This window comes from Ptychodera flava, chromosome 16 (genome assembly GCF_041260155.1).
Source record: "Ptychodera flava strain L36383 chromosome 16, AS_Pfla_20210202, whole genome shotgun sequence".
NCBI classification, from domain to species: domain Eukaryota; kingdom Metazoa; phylum Hemichordata; class Enteropneusta; family Ptychoderidae; genus Ptychodera; species Ptychodera flava.
This window is the reverse complement of record NC_091943.1, coordinates 1814224-1829482: the sequence shown is the minus strand read 5'-3', so window position 1 is coordinate 1829482 and position 15259 is coordinate 1814224. Positions and strand designations below refer to the sequence as shown.

Sequence of the window (15259 nt, the reverse complement as noted above, 5' to 3'; positions counted from 1 at the left end):
GCAGTCAGGACGAATCACTCAAAGACAAAACCGTTCTTCGGGGACTCAGACAAGTGGCAACAGTTAAACTGACTCGTTTGCGTGCCCGTGCCCATAGCCCTGCGTACGATGCTGTGTGTTCTCGGCGTTATACGGCCCCAACACACAGCATCGTACGCAGGCAGGGTAGGGCCGGGCTAGCTGCAGTACAGTACGGCAAACCGTCCGACCCAAATACCGAGGTAAAACCTCGAGGTGTACTGTACTGCAGCTAGGGCTGGGCTAGCGTGCCTGTATCGCCGATGAAGTCAGTCATGGTTGTCTCGGAGACTCTGGGTCATCAAACTTGGGTGTTGCATGGTGGGATACTTTAACTTCCGCCGCCGTTAAAATAAAGTTTTGCTCGTCGGAAAAATGTTTTACTCTTCCCCAAAATATGTTTACTCTCGCTAGAAAGAGTTTGCTATGCATTTTAGGTAATTGCGCCCTCACATGAAATATTTCTCCTCTCAGAAACAAATTTCGCTCTGAAGAAAAGTAAGTTTGACTTTTTCATCCTTCCTTCTTCATTCTTTCTCAGTTCAGTTTTACCAAATTCTTGAACCACACTCATATGTAGAAAATATATCTTGAAAGAATTACTTTTGTTGTCTTCAGAAAATAATTTCTCGCCATTGAGAAAAAAGTTTTATTCTCTGTATTTGCTGCTCTGAGAAAATCTTTTTTCCATAAAGAAATTAATTTTACTCTTGGAAAAATAAAACTTTTCTTTAAGAATTTAAGTTTTCTGCTCTAAAGACATAAGGTTATGTCATTTAAGTAACTCAGTTCGCGCTTAGCAAAAATCTTCAACTCTTGCTGTGAACAATTTTTACTTCTTTTCGAATAAAAAACGTTTTTGAGAAACAAATATTTTGTTGAAAGTTAGTCATTTTTTTAAAAGTTAAAGTTTTTTTTGTTAAAAGTTTTAAAAAAACAGTTTACCCCAAAAATAAAGTTTCCCCGTTGAGAAATATAAGTTTGCTGTGGAGAAATAAAATTTCTTATACATATTAAATATATTGCCAAGAAATATGAGTTTATGTTCAAAAGTAATAAATTTCCATGACGTGTAGGGGAGTTTGTTATCTTGAAAAATTTTTACTTTTGTTGTACAAAATAAAAAATACTTTTGAGAAACATATTTTGTTTATGGTTAAAACTAAAACTACTTTCGAGAAGTTAAAGTTAAGATAATGTTAAGATAAAGTTGTCCGTACAAAATTAAAAGTTTGCGGTGGAGAAATAAAATCTCTTACAAATATTAAAGATATTGTCAAGAAAAATTAGAGTTTATATTCAAAAGTAATAGAGTTCCTTGGCGTGTAGGGGCCACCGTAGTCAAAGGCTTTTTTCAAATCAACAAAAATACCTAATGTTACATAGCCAAGGTCCATCTTCTCTATAAGATCAGCAACAATGTCAGCGAGGGCAACTTTAGGACTGTATTTTTTGCGAAATCCATACTGCGTATCAATTAAAATATCGTACTTGTCCAGAAAAGAAACCAGTTGTTTGTTGATAACTGCTTCAAAAATTTTACTAAAGACGGGCAGAATTGAAATTGGCCTGTAATTACCAACATCAAATGGACAACCTTTTTTATAAAGAGGGGTAATTTTTGCAACTTTTAGACTATCAGGGAAAACACCATTTGAAATCGAAAGATTGATAATATGCGAAAGAGGGCCAGCGATATACTCAGCTGCATGGATAGTCAAAAGAGGATGAGTAAAATCATAACCAGGTGTTTTTGAGGAATCCAGGGAGAGTATTTCTTTCCTAATGTCTCCTGGAACAACTGGTTGAAAAAAGAAAGAATTGCTACGACTCTGCTTCAAATAATTCTGGAAATTGATATCAGTGGAAATTTTGGACGCCAAATTGGGCCCAATATCAGAGAAATACTCACAAAATTCATTTGCAATATCTGTACTCTCTGTTATCACCTTGCCGCCAATTTCACTGAGTTCTAATTTGTTTGGGGCCATACTACTCCCATTATTTCTATTGAGAATTTCATTTATAACATTCCATGTTTTTCCAGAATTCCCACTTACAGAGTTTAATTTATTACAATAATACATTTTCTTTGCGTGTTTTAAAACCTTGGTTAAGACATTACGGTAATTCTTATATATCATTATAACATCATCGTTCATGGGACGCTTCTTACTCTTTGAGAAAAGCAAATGTTTTTTCTTGATAGAAATAAGCAATCCTTTTGTTATCCATGGTTTCCGAATTGACTTACTACGGTGTTTTTTTGTCGTCAAGGGTACATGTTTCATAGCAATAGCGTGAAATTTTTCATGAAATATATTGTAGGCATCATTCGCATCACTGCAATCATACACTTCCTGCCATGAAGTACTACTCAAGTCAGTCAAAAAGGACTCACGATTGTAACTAGAAAAATCGAAACATGTGTGTTGCGTATGCTGTTTGAATACATGCTTCAACCCTTTTACAATTGCAAAAATGGACAGGTGATCTGAAATGTCAGTTTCGATGGAACCGCATTCCAGAAAGTGATCTGTTATATTGGTAATCAAGTGGTCTATTGTTGTACATGTATTATCAGTTATCCTGGTTGGGGTGTTAATTACTTGATGGAAGTTATACGAATTCAAAAGTGTTGAATAAGAAGTATTTGAATGAGACGATGAAGACGTATCGATATTGAAGTCTCCAACAATTATGCAATTTTTGTCTTTCGATGAAAGGCATTCAATGACTTTCTCAAAGCTTTCAAGAAAGTCAGATGTCGGAGTATTGGGCTTTCTATAAACTACACCAAAGACAACATTTTTCTTTGCAATTGTAACTTCAAAGAAAAGTGACTCACAGCTTGCAATATGCAAATTAACCATTTGTGAGTGGGCAAGTGAGGAATGGATGTACATTGCGACACCTCCACCCTGGCCACATTCCCGATTACATGTGTACAGCTGATATGATGGCAGTTGAAAAAGTGACTGATTTACATTTCTGTAATTACATTACTATCATTATTAGTTCCAGCAACTTGAAGGTAGAATTCATCTCGGGGAGCTATTTTCTACTCATTCCTAACCAACAGCTTCGAAGACATCATTTGAAACCTTTTAAGAAAGTGAGTTTTCATCCGCCTGTCTCCCTGTACATCCAAAACTTCGAATTTTGAATAGTTTGAAGGATTTCCTCTCTTATTCAAATCGTTGCCACATTGCCGCCGAGTTTATTCGTGATGATGAAACGTGATTTGAGGGAAACTTTGAGACAAACAAGAATCTTATTCCAAAAGTGCACACTGTCTTGAAGCGCACTTTTCGGTCCGCCCAATGTTTATTATTATTAAGAAATGAAACAAATTGTCCTTCAGTAGTCTTTCTGTGACACATTTATACTATAAATATTATATTATACGGTTACATGGTCTCTCAATTCCGCTTACCCGATAGGCCTATTGGCCGGAGGCCACAAGTACTGAATAAACTGAAATTGTGAATTGTGAATTCCGCTTACCCGGCTTGAAAGCTGTGGAAATTATTATCGAATCAGAATACATGATGTGTACCCGATTAAGTTGACACATGTATATGAAGAAACGACAAGGGATTCGATTTGATTGGATGTAGTCGATAAAAAGTGAGTAGATGATATGATAAGATTTTGATATTATACGGGAGTTTCAATGGCCATGCTGTTCACCTGTACGATTACGTTTTACAAATTATGTGTGTATCAACTCAATCGGAAAAAGATACTGTTACCTACAAGTGTGTGTTCCCTGATGTTCCCAAAGTAAATAAAAATGCATGGTACTTCCATTCACAACTAACTATCACATGATAACAAAGGCAACGTCCATTACATAAATTAGTGCATGAGAAACAAAGGTGTTTGCCTGCATGTAAATTATTCACCGAGGTAGAATTAAAAAAATACGGATTTTATTTCTTATTAAATTAAGTTTGGATGAGCTAAACTATCAGTCGACGTGTCAGACAAATCGTTGACTAAGTTTATGAATAAATCTTTATGGTTGATACACTAATCAAACACGCTTGAAACTAGAAATTGTTGTTCGGAAGGGCTTATCCTGATCACAAGGAAGCATCCTATCTGTTCAGAGGAATCCTGGATCACAGTCCCCTGTGATCTATTCCGCTCTTGGACTATGCGCCCCATAGACGTGTGTACATATGCTTGAGAATTAAGGTTTTTTCTCGCTTATGTACACACGTCTAAGGCGAATAGTCCCAGAGCTGAATATCAGCTCACGAGTGACTGTGCCTGGATCTTGCCTGTAGCCTGGTGGCACAAGACCACTAATTCATTTCCCATAGGCCACCACAGTAGCGTTGAGCTCGATTTTCCTATTTTAAAACATTCAGCGGCACGAATCCTCTTAACAGGTGTTAGGTCAATGTCAGCTAAACTACTGATTAATTTTTCGTGTGGGCAAGTCCACGGAAATTTTGAGATAGCGATGAAAATAGCGCCCTCAGTGGTGTTTTCGACAAATTTCAGGCTTATTGTTATGATTTCTATTAGCCCTAGAACTCCTCATATTACCACCAAATGCTTCAGCCATTATTCACAACAGTCTGCATTTTGATTCAGGCAGAAAAATATCTTTACAAAAATTCTTGACGTTAAAGCTCAAACTTAACAAGCATCCATGCAGATATCAAAACTTCAAGGGCTGCACTATTTTTTTTCCGAACTATCTTCGTGAATTAGTGATCTTGTGCCTGGTGATCGATTGGTGGCCCTCAACGAGCTGCTTCCGCTTCTCCTTCGTTTACTAATTTCCCATAATACGTTGCAATTGCATAAAGAGCCAAGATGGCATCTTTCGTGCGTTCCGCATGCCAACTATCAACTACCGGCAGACGGTATGTACCGAAACTGTTGCGTCGGCAAGAAACATTCATAGCAGAAATACGTCTAGCCTCAGGAAGCGCCAAATCTCGTAGCAAGGGTTTTGGTTTCAAGATTGGCGTAGGCCTTTCTGCCGTTGCGGCTTCTGCTGCCGTGACGTTCACATCACTGAACTACTTCTTCCAAAGGGAGAACAAGCTGCTTGCTGCTTCTCGGGAATCAGAGTCGGAAAGCGTGAGTGCTCCGACATATCGCGTACAAGGACCGGGGGATAATGACGGTCTACGCCTTACAATCTATCAATACCAGACCTGTCCGTTCTGCCGCAAAGTACGAGCATATCTGGATTTTTACGGCCTCACCTATGACGTTGTCGAGGTCAACCCAGTTCTCAGGAAAGAGGTGAAGTTCTCTACCTATCGTAAAGTGCCAATAGTGATGGCAGGGAATGAGAGAAGCGTCAAGGTAGGATAACTTTGACGTCATGACGACACTGGACACCGGCAAACAAGACTCGACCCCATACGCTTTACGTCCATCAACTTTCATGTATAAAAGTTTCAGTACTAATATTGTTGTTGTTTTCGTAGACTTTAACTTTCAATTCTTTACCTGTCCCCCGATTATCATCAGTGGTTCAGAACGATAATGATAGTGATGATTATCACCATGCTTACACTCCAGAAGTGTACATGTATACTTTTAATATAGCAGAAATGTTATATGTATTTGCATCCAGTGTCACGATTTCAGGCGTAATAGTGAAAGCGAAATTGTTACGACCAATATTTACACGCATGTTCCTTAAAGTTATACAGTATGATTCTTATGCAACCGTGATATATTTCGTCACACATGCAGTGCTGTGGTCACTGATAATGCCAGCCGTTGTGAGTGACAAGTTGTTTGGGTTGGGTTGGGTCTCAGACCATTCCATAGGGAACCATTTACTCACTGAAATAATTATAAATGTTGTGAGTTATTTTAAAATCCATCTTTCTCTCTGTTCCTACAGCAATTCAATGACTCATCCGTCATTATCAGTGCGCTGCATGCCTACAGACTCGGCGAGAACAAGAATCTGGATGACATTGTCAGCTTTTTCCCCGAAATCATAAGTAAAAATGAGAAAGGCAAAGAAAAAACTGAATATGGCAACAGATATGAGATAATGCTTGGCAAGCCACAGCCTAGTAATGACAGAAAGTAAGTGTTTCTGGTGTTGTTTAGTGGTTTAAGCTTAAAGGGAAACAGTCGTTGGAACTGTGCCTGCGCGAATTTCTTTGTTTACAAACAATGTATTTCGTCCACAACATCTAGATGCACCTCATCATCATATCTGCAACAATGAACTTATACGATTTAGATTGTGATAGACATGTTTTAACTTTCATCAATCACCATCATACCTTGGATACAGTGTTTACAGTGGTGGTATGGGTCCCATACGACTAGGACCAGGAAATCCGACCACATTACCCCCATACTCATGCAACTTCACTGGCTTCCAGTACATCATCGCATTGTATACAAACTTTTGCTGATTACTTACAAAGCCCTAGCTCCACAATAGCTCAGGAATTTAATAACACCTTGTGCCTCATCACGTGTTCTTTGTTCATCTGATAAATGCCTTCTGCACACACCTAGATGGAATCTAACTACCTATGGTCGCCGCTCCTTCTCTGTAGCAGCTCCTGTCCTTTGGAACTCTTTGCCCCTGGACATAAAAACCTCTCCTAATGTCAGCATTTTCAAAAGACGCTTAAAAACTTAAATCTTCCAGAGAGCATTTTCATTGTAACTCTAAGCGCCACTGAGCATTGTTTAACTTTGGATATTAGGCGCTATACAAATTTTCTAGATAGATAGATTTGAGCGCAGTTCTGACCACTGTATCCCTTTAAGACTCATTTCTTCAAGAGAGCTTACATGTAACCTGTAGTGCAAAGCACCAGTGAACATTGCTGATGGATACTGGGAGCTATATAAATTATTTGTCATATCGTAGATTAGCCATGAGTGTCATACATACAGGAAGAGCAGTGGCAACTTTCTTACTCTTTTATCATGTTTAGAGGAAAACATCCCACTACTGAAATTCTGATAATATCTAATCACGACAATTTAATAATATATATTCAATCAGAAGAAAAATCTCAAATTCCCCTGCAAGGGAAAATGACAATTCTTGACCGCGGACATCAGGGAACTTGCAGTTTTTCACGTCATTTTTGCGTCACACTGCCATGAGAACAAAATATTGAAGTGTGGATTTTTCAACCTTTACATCAGTATTCAAAGTTTCAACATCATGTCAATGACAAACACTAAGTTCTGTCCTTTGTCACATAATTTCTGCATTGTTCACTGTCCTGTATAGTCAAATCCCAATTCACCTCACTCGCGTGCGTGAGGTGAAAGTGACGTCACTCCGCGGTCAAGAATACCGGTAATAAATATAGTAATGTGTTTCCTCTGGTGAAAACCAACTCAACTCCAATTTGAAATACAGTAGTTAAAATTCCCCCTTTGGTGAATTTCATGGCAGTTTTCATGAGAGGTGCTTCTAGGAACTTAAGTATAGTCCTTCATGAATTGTCATCCCGAAATGATTTTGTCATGTCAGTCAGTTGCCTAATAGCTTAATATTTCTCTTTTTACTGTTCAGAGAAGAGAAGAAATGGCGTCGCTGGGTGGACGCCGTGTTTGTCCACACTCTGTCGCCCAACGTGTACAGAACCCCTGCAGAAGCATTGCAAGCATTTGATTACATCAGCGAGACGGGGAATTTCAACAGTTTTGAGAAGTACACTGCTAAATATGTGGGTGCAGCCGGGATGTACTTTGTTAGCAAGTACCTGAAGAACAAGTAAGAACTAGTAACTTAATAAAACCAATCCTACCACATCAAGCAGAGTTTGAACTTAAATTTGGGCAAAGCAAAGTGTAGTTCAGTTTCTTGTGTCTGAACTTCCATCCATATAACTTTTGTTGATACATCACCAGTATTGTGTATTGATAAAAACAACTTGGTCATAACTTGAAGTCCCTCACTCAATTTCCCTAGTATGTAGTTTCACCCACTCAACTGAAAGCAATTTTGATGTCACAAGTATGGTGATAAAGTGGTTGCGTACTACTCGACGAAAGCGTGTAAAAATGACTTGAAATGCACTCTCTTTGAATAAAAAAATGTTTTCCTTGCAGATATTTACAGAGAAAAGTTACAGGACAGGTGTTGGTGTAATGAGTATTATGCAAGGTTTGTCAGTGAAGGTAAACACACACACAGTCAGTAAACAAACAATTTTATGTACTGTATTTATATCCTGCAGGTGGCATTTGAAAGACGATGTGCGAGAGTCCTTGTATGATGGCGCTGAAAAATGGATGAGGGGTGTAGGCACCAAGAGGGACTTCATGGGAGGTGATGAACCAAATCTGGCTGATCTTGTGAGTTTCCTGTTTTTATTTTCCATCGTCCACTTTCAACCATCATGTGCATGCTAGGGTTAACATCAGCATTTCCAAACACAAAATAGTTTATGCTGGTTGCTTACACTTTATCCTTGATAACAGAGTTACACTCAGCTGTGAGATGGGGAATAATTAAGAATGTGAATGACGTAGAATTTATCAGTGCAAACATCAAAGTGTGAATGAAAATAACTCTGTGTCATAAGAAGATGCACTCCTTTGTGAAACCAAAGTTCAATAAAACAAAGCAAACATTGTCACTGGAACTTGTTCAAAATACTTGATATTGTTGCAGTTTCTATTTCCACCTCAGTATGTGCATGGCCTCAGTCGTCAATCCTTGGTATTTCAAGTCACATCAGTACATGACAGCTAAATTGACAACATCGATATGGAAAGAATCAAACTATCCATTGACAAAAATGAAGTCACACCAAAGCCAAAGCGATCAAATTTAACTGAAATAGCTGTATTCCATAGACTGTCATACCAAATGTATAGTTCAACTCCTTTGAGTGTTTTCTGCTAGTGTCAGTGCAGAACAGTTTGTCTGCAGAGAGCGCAAAGCAGAAACGTTTACCTCAGGTTTCTGCAACACATCCAGAAATTCTCCAACCAAGTCTCTTGCATTTATCCACAGGCAATGTATGGAGTGATCAGTGCCATAGAGGGCTTTGATGCATTCAACGACATGATGAAGAATACGTCTATTGAACCTTGGTATCGAAAGATGAGCAATTCCGTCAAGTCACATGCAGGTGCTAGGTGATGACATCATTGACAAGAAAACCCTTGGATCCATTATGGTGATCTTCCACACAAGTTTTACAACAGACACTTCCATACACAGGGACAGTGGCCGAAATTGTGATACTTTTTCAGCATGTTTGTCTGTTCAGAGTTTTAATGAGATTTTTGAATATTACATGTATTTTAAAAATGAATTTCACTCAAATGTAAAGCATGTGTGCTGTAGCTAGTGTTCTCAATAGCTTTGGAAAACAGAGGGGTGATAATGTATCAATTCCAAATTATTTTATTGTGAAAATATACTCTTTCGTATGGTTATTAACATATGAATAAATTGCTTGAAAACAGACAAAGAGCCACCCCCCTTCAAAATCCCCTTGTGATGAACAGTGAACTAGGAATTCAGGTTTAGGTCTTGTTTTTTAGCTACTATAGACTATAGTCTATAGAAGCTATTGGGATGGGTATCCGTCCGTCGTCGTCAGTCTGTATGTATGTATGTATGTATGTATGTCCGTTTGTGAGGCGTCCGTCCACTCAAATATCTTGAGAACCGCAGTACTTACTGATTTGATATTTGTTTTGTAGATGTAAAGTATGATTTTGAGAAACTATTTTTTTTAATTTTTTGATATTGTTGAAAATAGGCAAATTAATGCCAAAAAAGGTGTTTTTGGTAAAAAATCTTCTTCTTCAAAACCGCTGGTCAGACAGCTTTGTTATTTGGTATAAAGATCCCTAGGGGTAACCCAACTTAGATTTGTTCAAATTGTGATGAAATATGCAAATGTGTATTTTTAAGGAATTTTTTTATCATTTTGGTCAAAATTTGACTTACATGTATGTAATTCTTGTTCTGTATAAACCCTATCAATTCACCCAGAAAAAATAATTAATATGATTTTAAATAATTGAATTAGTTAGGAAATCATCAAAGCCAAAATAATTTTAGTGTAGAATTATTAGAAAGTTCAACCTTTTTTGACAGTTCATAGTGAAATGCTTACCATCTTGGAGGATTAACCCTTTTCCTGCCAGACAGTACTAAGACTATTACTTCCCCATCAGCCAAGTCAGTAAAAAGCGGTATTAAGCCAAAACATGACGTATTTTCACCCGCTTGGCTTGGTATGTTATAGCATCTTTAGTCCAAAAAAATCAAGTTTACAGTATTTATGTTTTCAACAGCCTTCAAATGTACAGTATTATGTTAAAATACACTATATGGAATATGATGTGTTTCATTAATTTTAATCATCTTGACCTGATGGTGAAATATGGACTTGGCAGGAAAAGGGTTAAAACATGTAAAGGCAACTTTCCTGAATCCCAACTTTGACATATTCTGAACCGTCATTTATTGTGCCCTGTATGTTATCTATAAGAAATTGCTCAAAATAGTCAATAGAGATAGAGATAGATATAGAGAAAGTTCTAATTTCCAATTATGGTTGACTTGGTAAAGATAAAATAAAAGTACTTTTTGAGGAAAAAAATAGAGTGGTCAATTAAAAGAGTGGTCAAAGTGATAGGGTTTTTATGGTACAGCTGGGCTGTAAGATTCCTCATGTGCTATTTATAGCAATTATGCAATCTGTGTAAACAGTGCAATGAAAGTTACATGATTCCTTATAATGCTTTTGATGACCTTGAACTTCTTAATTTTCAAACATTTGTCTCTTCAGTGTGCTTTCTCTGAGTATGTACAGTCTCAACTTATTCAACAGAACTCACTTACAATGTTAATAAAAGATATCCACCTTCTTCATCAATACATGTGTCACAACACAGCAGAGCTCTGTCAACTGTTGAGTTGCTTGTTCTTTCAAAACCGCTGGTCAGACAGCTTTAATATTTGGTTTACAGGTCCCTAGGATGACCTAAGTGAGATAATTTCATACAGTCAGGAAATACTTAATTTTGTATCCATGTCTATAGTAGCTTCAGGGACTTTGGCCCTATGTTTTTTCAATACTTTTACAGTACATCTTACATACTCTGAACCGTGGACAAATTTCAAACAATGCAATAAACCGTGTTCATAAGCAAAACTAGCAGTAAGTTCTGTGATGCCAAAATACATATGAAAAGATCAAAAAGGCGTTTTCTAATGTCTCATTGCTTGTTCATTGTGAAAACTCTAGCTCTTTGTAGTTTATGCTATGCTGTGTAATGTTTTGCAATTGGTCTTGATGGTTTTATCAAATATCTTTTTAAAAGCAAAATCATTTAAATCTACCGTTATTTTAGTACTGGCCTATCATATCATAATGTGTATGCTCTACTTGCATCAAAACGACAAACCTTGTTTGTAAAGCTCACACACTAGCTCTTCCTCACTACCTCAAATTGTATCCAGTGTTTTAGTTAGACCAGTACCCCGGTAAATGTTACCGGGGTTCCCCTTGGTATATCAATCTAATCAGATTTAGGGACAGCAGCAATGTTACCGGGGTTCCCAAATCATTTACCAATATTCCCCAACCTTAGCAAAAACACTGTTATTTGGTCAAAACATTTTAACAAACGATGTGAAATCTATTTCATTCTACTAGTAATGGATATGTATTCCTGCAAATCATAGGACAAGGAGAAATTCTGTATTACCGTAAAACCCATATAATGCCACCTATCTATTTGACTCCAAACAGAAATGAAATTTCATCGATTCAAGCTGGTTTAGTGAGTCATCAAAAATTCTCTTCAGTCATTACTTGTAATATTGACAGACTTAACATATCCCACAAGCCAAATGTGGTCTATTGAAAGTTTATCTGTTTGAGGGCATCCTTTTTTGAAATGTATCTGCATAATAGTTACAATTATTATAGTGTGTTTTGAAAGAAATTGAGCAATTCATCAATAACATTGCCAAGAATAATAAACAAGTATAATATTAGGTGCTTGACATAACCATGCTAATTCCTGGACACTTAGATCCAAAACTTTGCCTATAAATAAATATCTCTCAGGAAACTGCAAATTAGATTGTGATCAAGGCAATACTAAGTTCCCCCATGGTAGAAAACATCTAGGGCCACAATACTGGATAATGGGATACATTATCAGTAATAATCTTGGGGATGATGTCACAAATTTCACGAGTATTTACGAGGCTATAATATAATTCTACATAAAACGATCCACATCTACAAATTCTTTAGCGCTGCCATAACTATAAAATAATAGTAATAACGTACCCCCTCCCTACTCACCCGAGTAAACTTTGCACTCAATAATGCACTTGCTTTATCTACCGGTAGTACTGGTACATCATGTCGTGCAAAGTTTGCTTTCCTCCATTATGAGCCACGAGGGATTCATCTCATTTAATTGGGTTTTATTAAGTGATAGGAAATCCTGCATGCAGCCACCTAGCTGTGAAGTGACAGTGAGATACTGGAAATAGTGATGATTTGTAAGTGAGAGTCAGGAAGGGAAACTTGCATGGAAAATATAGTGTGTATGTAATTTTACAGTGGATGTGATGTGATTTGACACTGAACAATGGGTAGGTGCGATATGAGTAACTTAATGTGCTTTCAGTTTCTCTTGATGTTTGTCATTAACTGAAAGTCTGCAGGTGTGGACAAAAGTGATTTTCAGTATGCAATAAAAATTTCTCTGTTAAGAATTCCAGTGGTGCTTAGTAGTGTTAACTGCCATGTGAGACATCTATGACATGTTAAACAGTATTAAAAAATATCAAATTCTGCTTGTCTTATGAAACTTCATAACAACATGAGAAAGGAACTTTTTTCTCAAAGTGAATATTGTGTACCCAGATTTAAGGGATAAAGTTCCCCTTTTTTGGTAATATTCTACATCATAAATACCACCTTAAAATCATGAACCCATTATTTTTTTCTTAATCATGCATAGTATTTGCATCAAATGAACGATTGGCTTGATACCATGGTTTTCAGTTTGTCAGAGACGAAAAAGGCCCATCAGCATGCATTTGTTGTCAATAACAAATTGTGTCAGTGCTTTCCTTTACCATTTCCAAGGAAAAGCCAGGTTGAAAACATGTTCAGAGAACACCCTCTCTGTGTGTTTTCAGGTCTCTTTTCTGTAATAAACTTCAAAAATATTGCAGAATGGACAAACAAAACGCCAAAATGCATTTTTTGTCCCCCAGTGTAGACAGACAAGAAGTGCCATTTTGTGCAACTGGTCAGAATGAACATTTGATTTTTTTCAGCAAATAAAGTACACTTCAGTTACTCCACTTGATGTGAACGATTTTTACAGTGACCTTGTCACGAGTCTTTCTTGTGAATTGTGATTTGTTGGCAATAAAGTATATTTGAAGTATCATTATTTATTGCAAGGTCGGTCTTTTATAAGGTTGTGTCAGAATTCATTCAACAATCGGAACTCAGAAAGTTTAATATACATGTAGGTCATGCGAAATCAACTTTATAAAGTGGGGCATCAAGACATTTTGGAAAACACAATGTTTGAAATTCACTGCAGGTTTGGAGCAGTTATAAAATCACTCCTATGTGAATCATTCTCGTGTACAATATACATAACCAGTTCTTGAATTCACCTTGCAGACACATTCTCACCTGTTGAACCTTTACTAATCAGTAAGCAAGATCTGATCTGGTCTGATAGAAAGTCTGTTAAGTAAACTTTTGAAGAGGCACATTTCTTGATAGGTCTATCCAATTGACTTTGTGTGGAGGGATTATTGATATCATTGAATTTTAAATTTGCTGCAACAATTTGATTTCTGATTGTACCTGTGAGAAATATGCATTCTTGCGCCAAGTTTGCCATAGAGTACCAATGGAACACTAGCTAATGAGTAGCTTCTGATTTCAACAGATATGGCAACCAACTCTGTGCTGTAAAAGCAATAGTATCAGTGCAATGCTCTGAGTCAATATTTAAGTCACCTTCACTTGCACCTGCACAGTTATGCCTAACCAAGTGATATGATACGCGTGAAGAAAGTAAATGTGGTGTTCTTGCTACTAATTGTGTGCCATTCACATGTGGTTCTAGACTGGAAGATCCATCACTCGAGGGCGCTCTCTACGCTCCCCCTCTTACCAGGGGAAAGTCCTCGAGCAATGGATCTTTCAGTCTAGTGTGGTTCATATTGTGGCATAAGTGTAAACCTCAAACATACTTTGATAAACACATTACACGAAACACACTACACTACACAAGGAAGGGTGTGCATTTGAGGGCAATGGCATATGGTTACGTCAACCAAATTCTCATCAGCTAGAGCTTTTTAGCTCCACCAACGACCACAAAAATCAAGGCAGTTGCACAAGAAGCTGATGCTGCAAAGAGGTCTATGGTTTACAACAATGTTCATTAAGCAATGGTATGAATCAGCAATTTCTGCAATGTTGATCCACAAGCCCACTGCTGTTGCACTTGGCCAATCACCCTCCAAACATCAGCACCCTTACAGTGTGTACTGACTACGCAGGAAACAGCTGTCCTCCAACTGTACACAGATCAAGTAGCGTACAGGAGAAGCACGCTGCAGCAACAGAGCAGTATACAGCAACAAGAACAGTCTACCCATCATTGTGAGGATCAACTACTTGCCTGTAATACTACTGGTGGTCCAGTCCCGGTTCCCAGACACTTCGCACCAAAACCACTTCGCACCATACCATCTCGTCCCATACCATTTCGCACCAAAACCACTTCGCACCAAAACAACCTCGTACCAAAACCTCTTTGTCCCAAAAATCACGTCGCCCAAAACCATTGTGACCCGAAAAAAAAACACGACTTAACTCCCCAATTTATCGGTAACCGTTAAAAGCTGAAAATCACCAACCACTGCCAGTGAAGTTTTAACCACCTTTCCTACCATCCCAGGACTGAAATCTTGAAATTGTACACATTTCGAGAAAATGACATCGCATCGTGCAATACCGCGCACGGCACCTGAAATGTACCATTTAGGCCTAGTAGTTTCTTTTTTCTAATAAATCGTATGGTTTCATGGAAGAATAAATGGTTCGTGGTAGCCAAGTTGCAGGTAAAAACAACGTTATGATACATCGTGACATCGATGTTTTAGGACGAGTTGAAGGAACTATACGGTAAGCGAAGTGGTTTTAGTACGAGGTGGTACTTGGGGCGAAGTGGCGTTGGACGAGGT

At 37.7% G+C, this 15259-nt stretch overlaps 1 protein-coding gene across 1 annotated transcript; it reads left to right on the top strand.

Moving 5' to 3' along the window:
* The first annotated feature begins 4820 nt into the window (after positions 1-4820).
* On the top strand, positions 4821-13437 carry LOC139152484 (prostaglandin E synthase 2-like). The gene is made up of 5 exons (XM_070725639.1): positions 4821-5352; positions 5903-6093; positions 7559-7759; positions 8226-8343; positions 9008-13437. The coding sequence occupies exons 1-5, from the start codon at positions 4852-4854 to the stop codon at positions 9134-9136; spliced, it is 1140 nt and encodes a 379-aa protein (XP_070581740.1). The 5' UTR covers positions 4821-4851; the 3' UTR covers positions 9137-13437.
* The last annotated feature ends 1822 nt before the right edge of the window (positions 13438-15259 follow it).

Bases quoted from the DNA above. Each gene is read 5' to 3' on its own strand.
- LOC139152484 (XM_070725639.1), top strand. From the start codon at position 4,852: ATGGCATCTTTCGTGCGTTCCGCATGCCAACTATCAACTACCGGCAGA. The intron at 5,353-5,902 runs GTAGGATAACTT...CTGTTCCTACAG, and splicing joins GGAATGAGAGAAGCGTCAAG to CAATTCAATGACTCATCCGT. The intron at 6,094-7,558 runs GTAAGTGTTTCT...TTTACTGTTCAG, and splicing joins CAGCCTAGTAATGACAGAAA to AGAAGAGAAGAAATGGCGTC.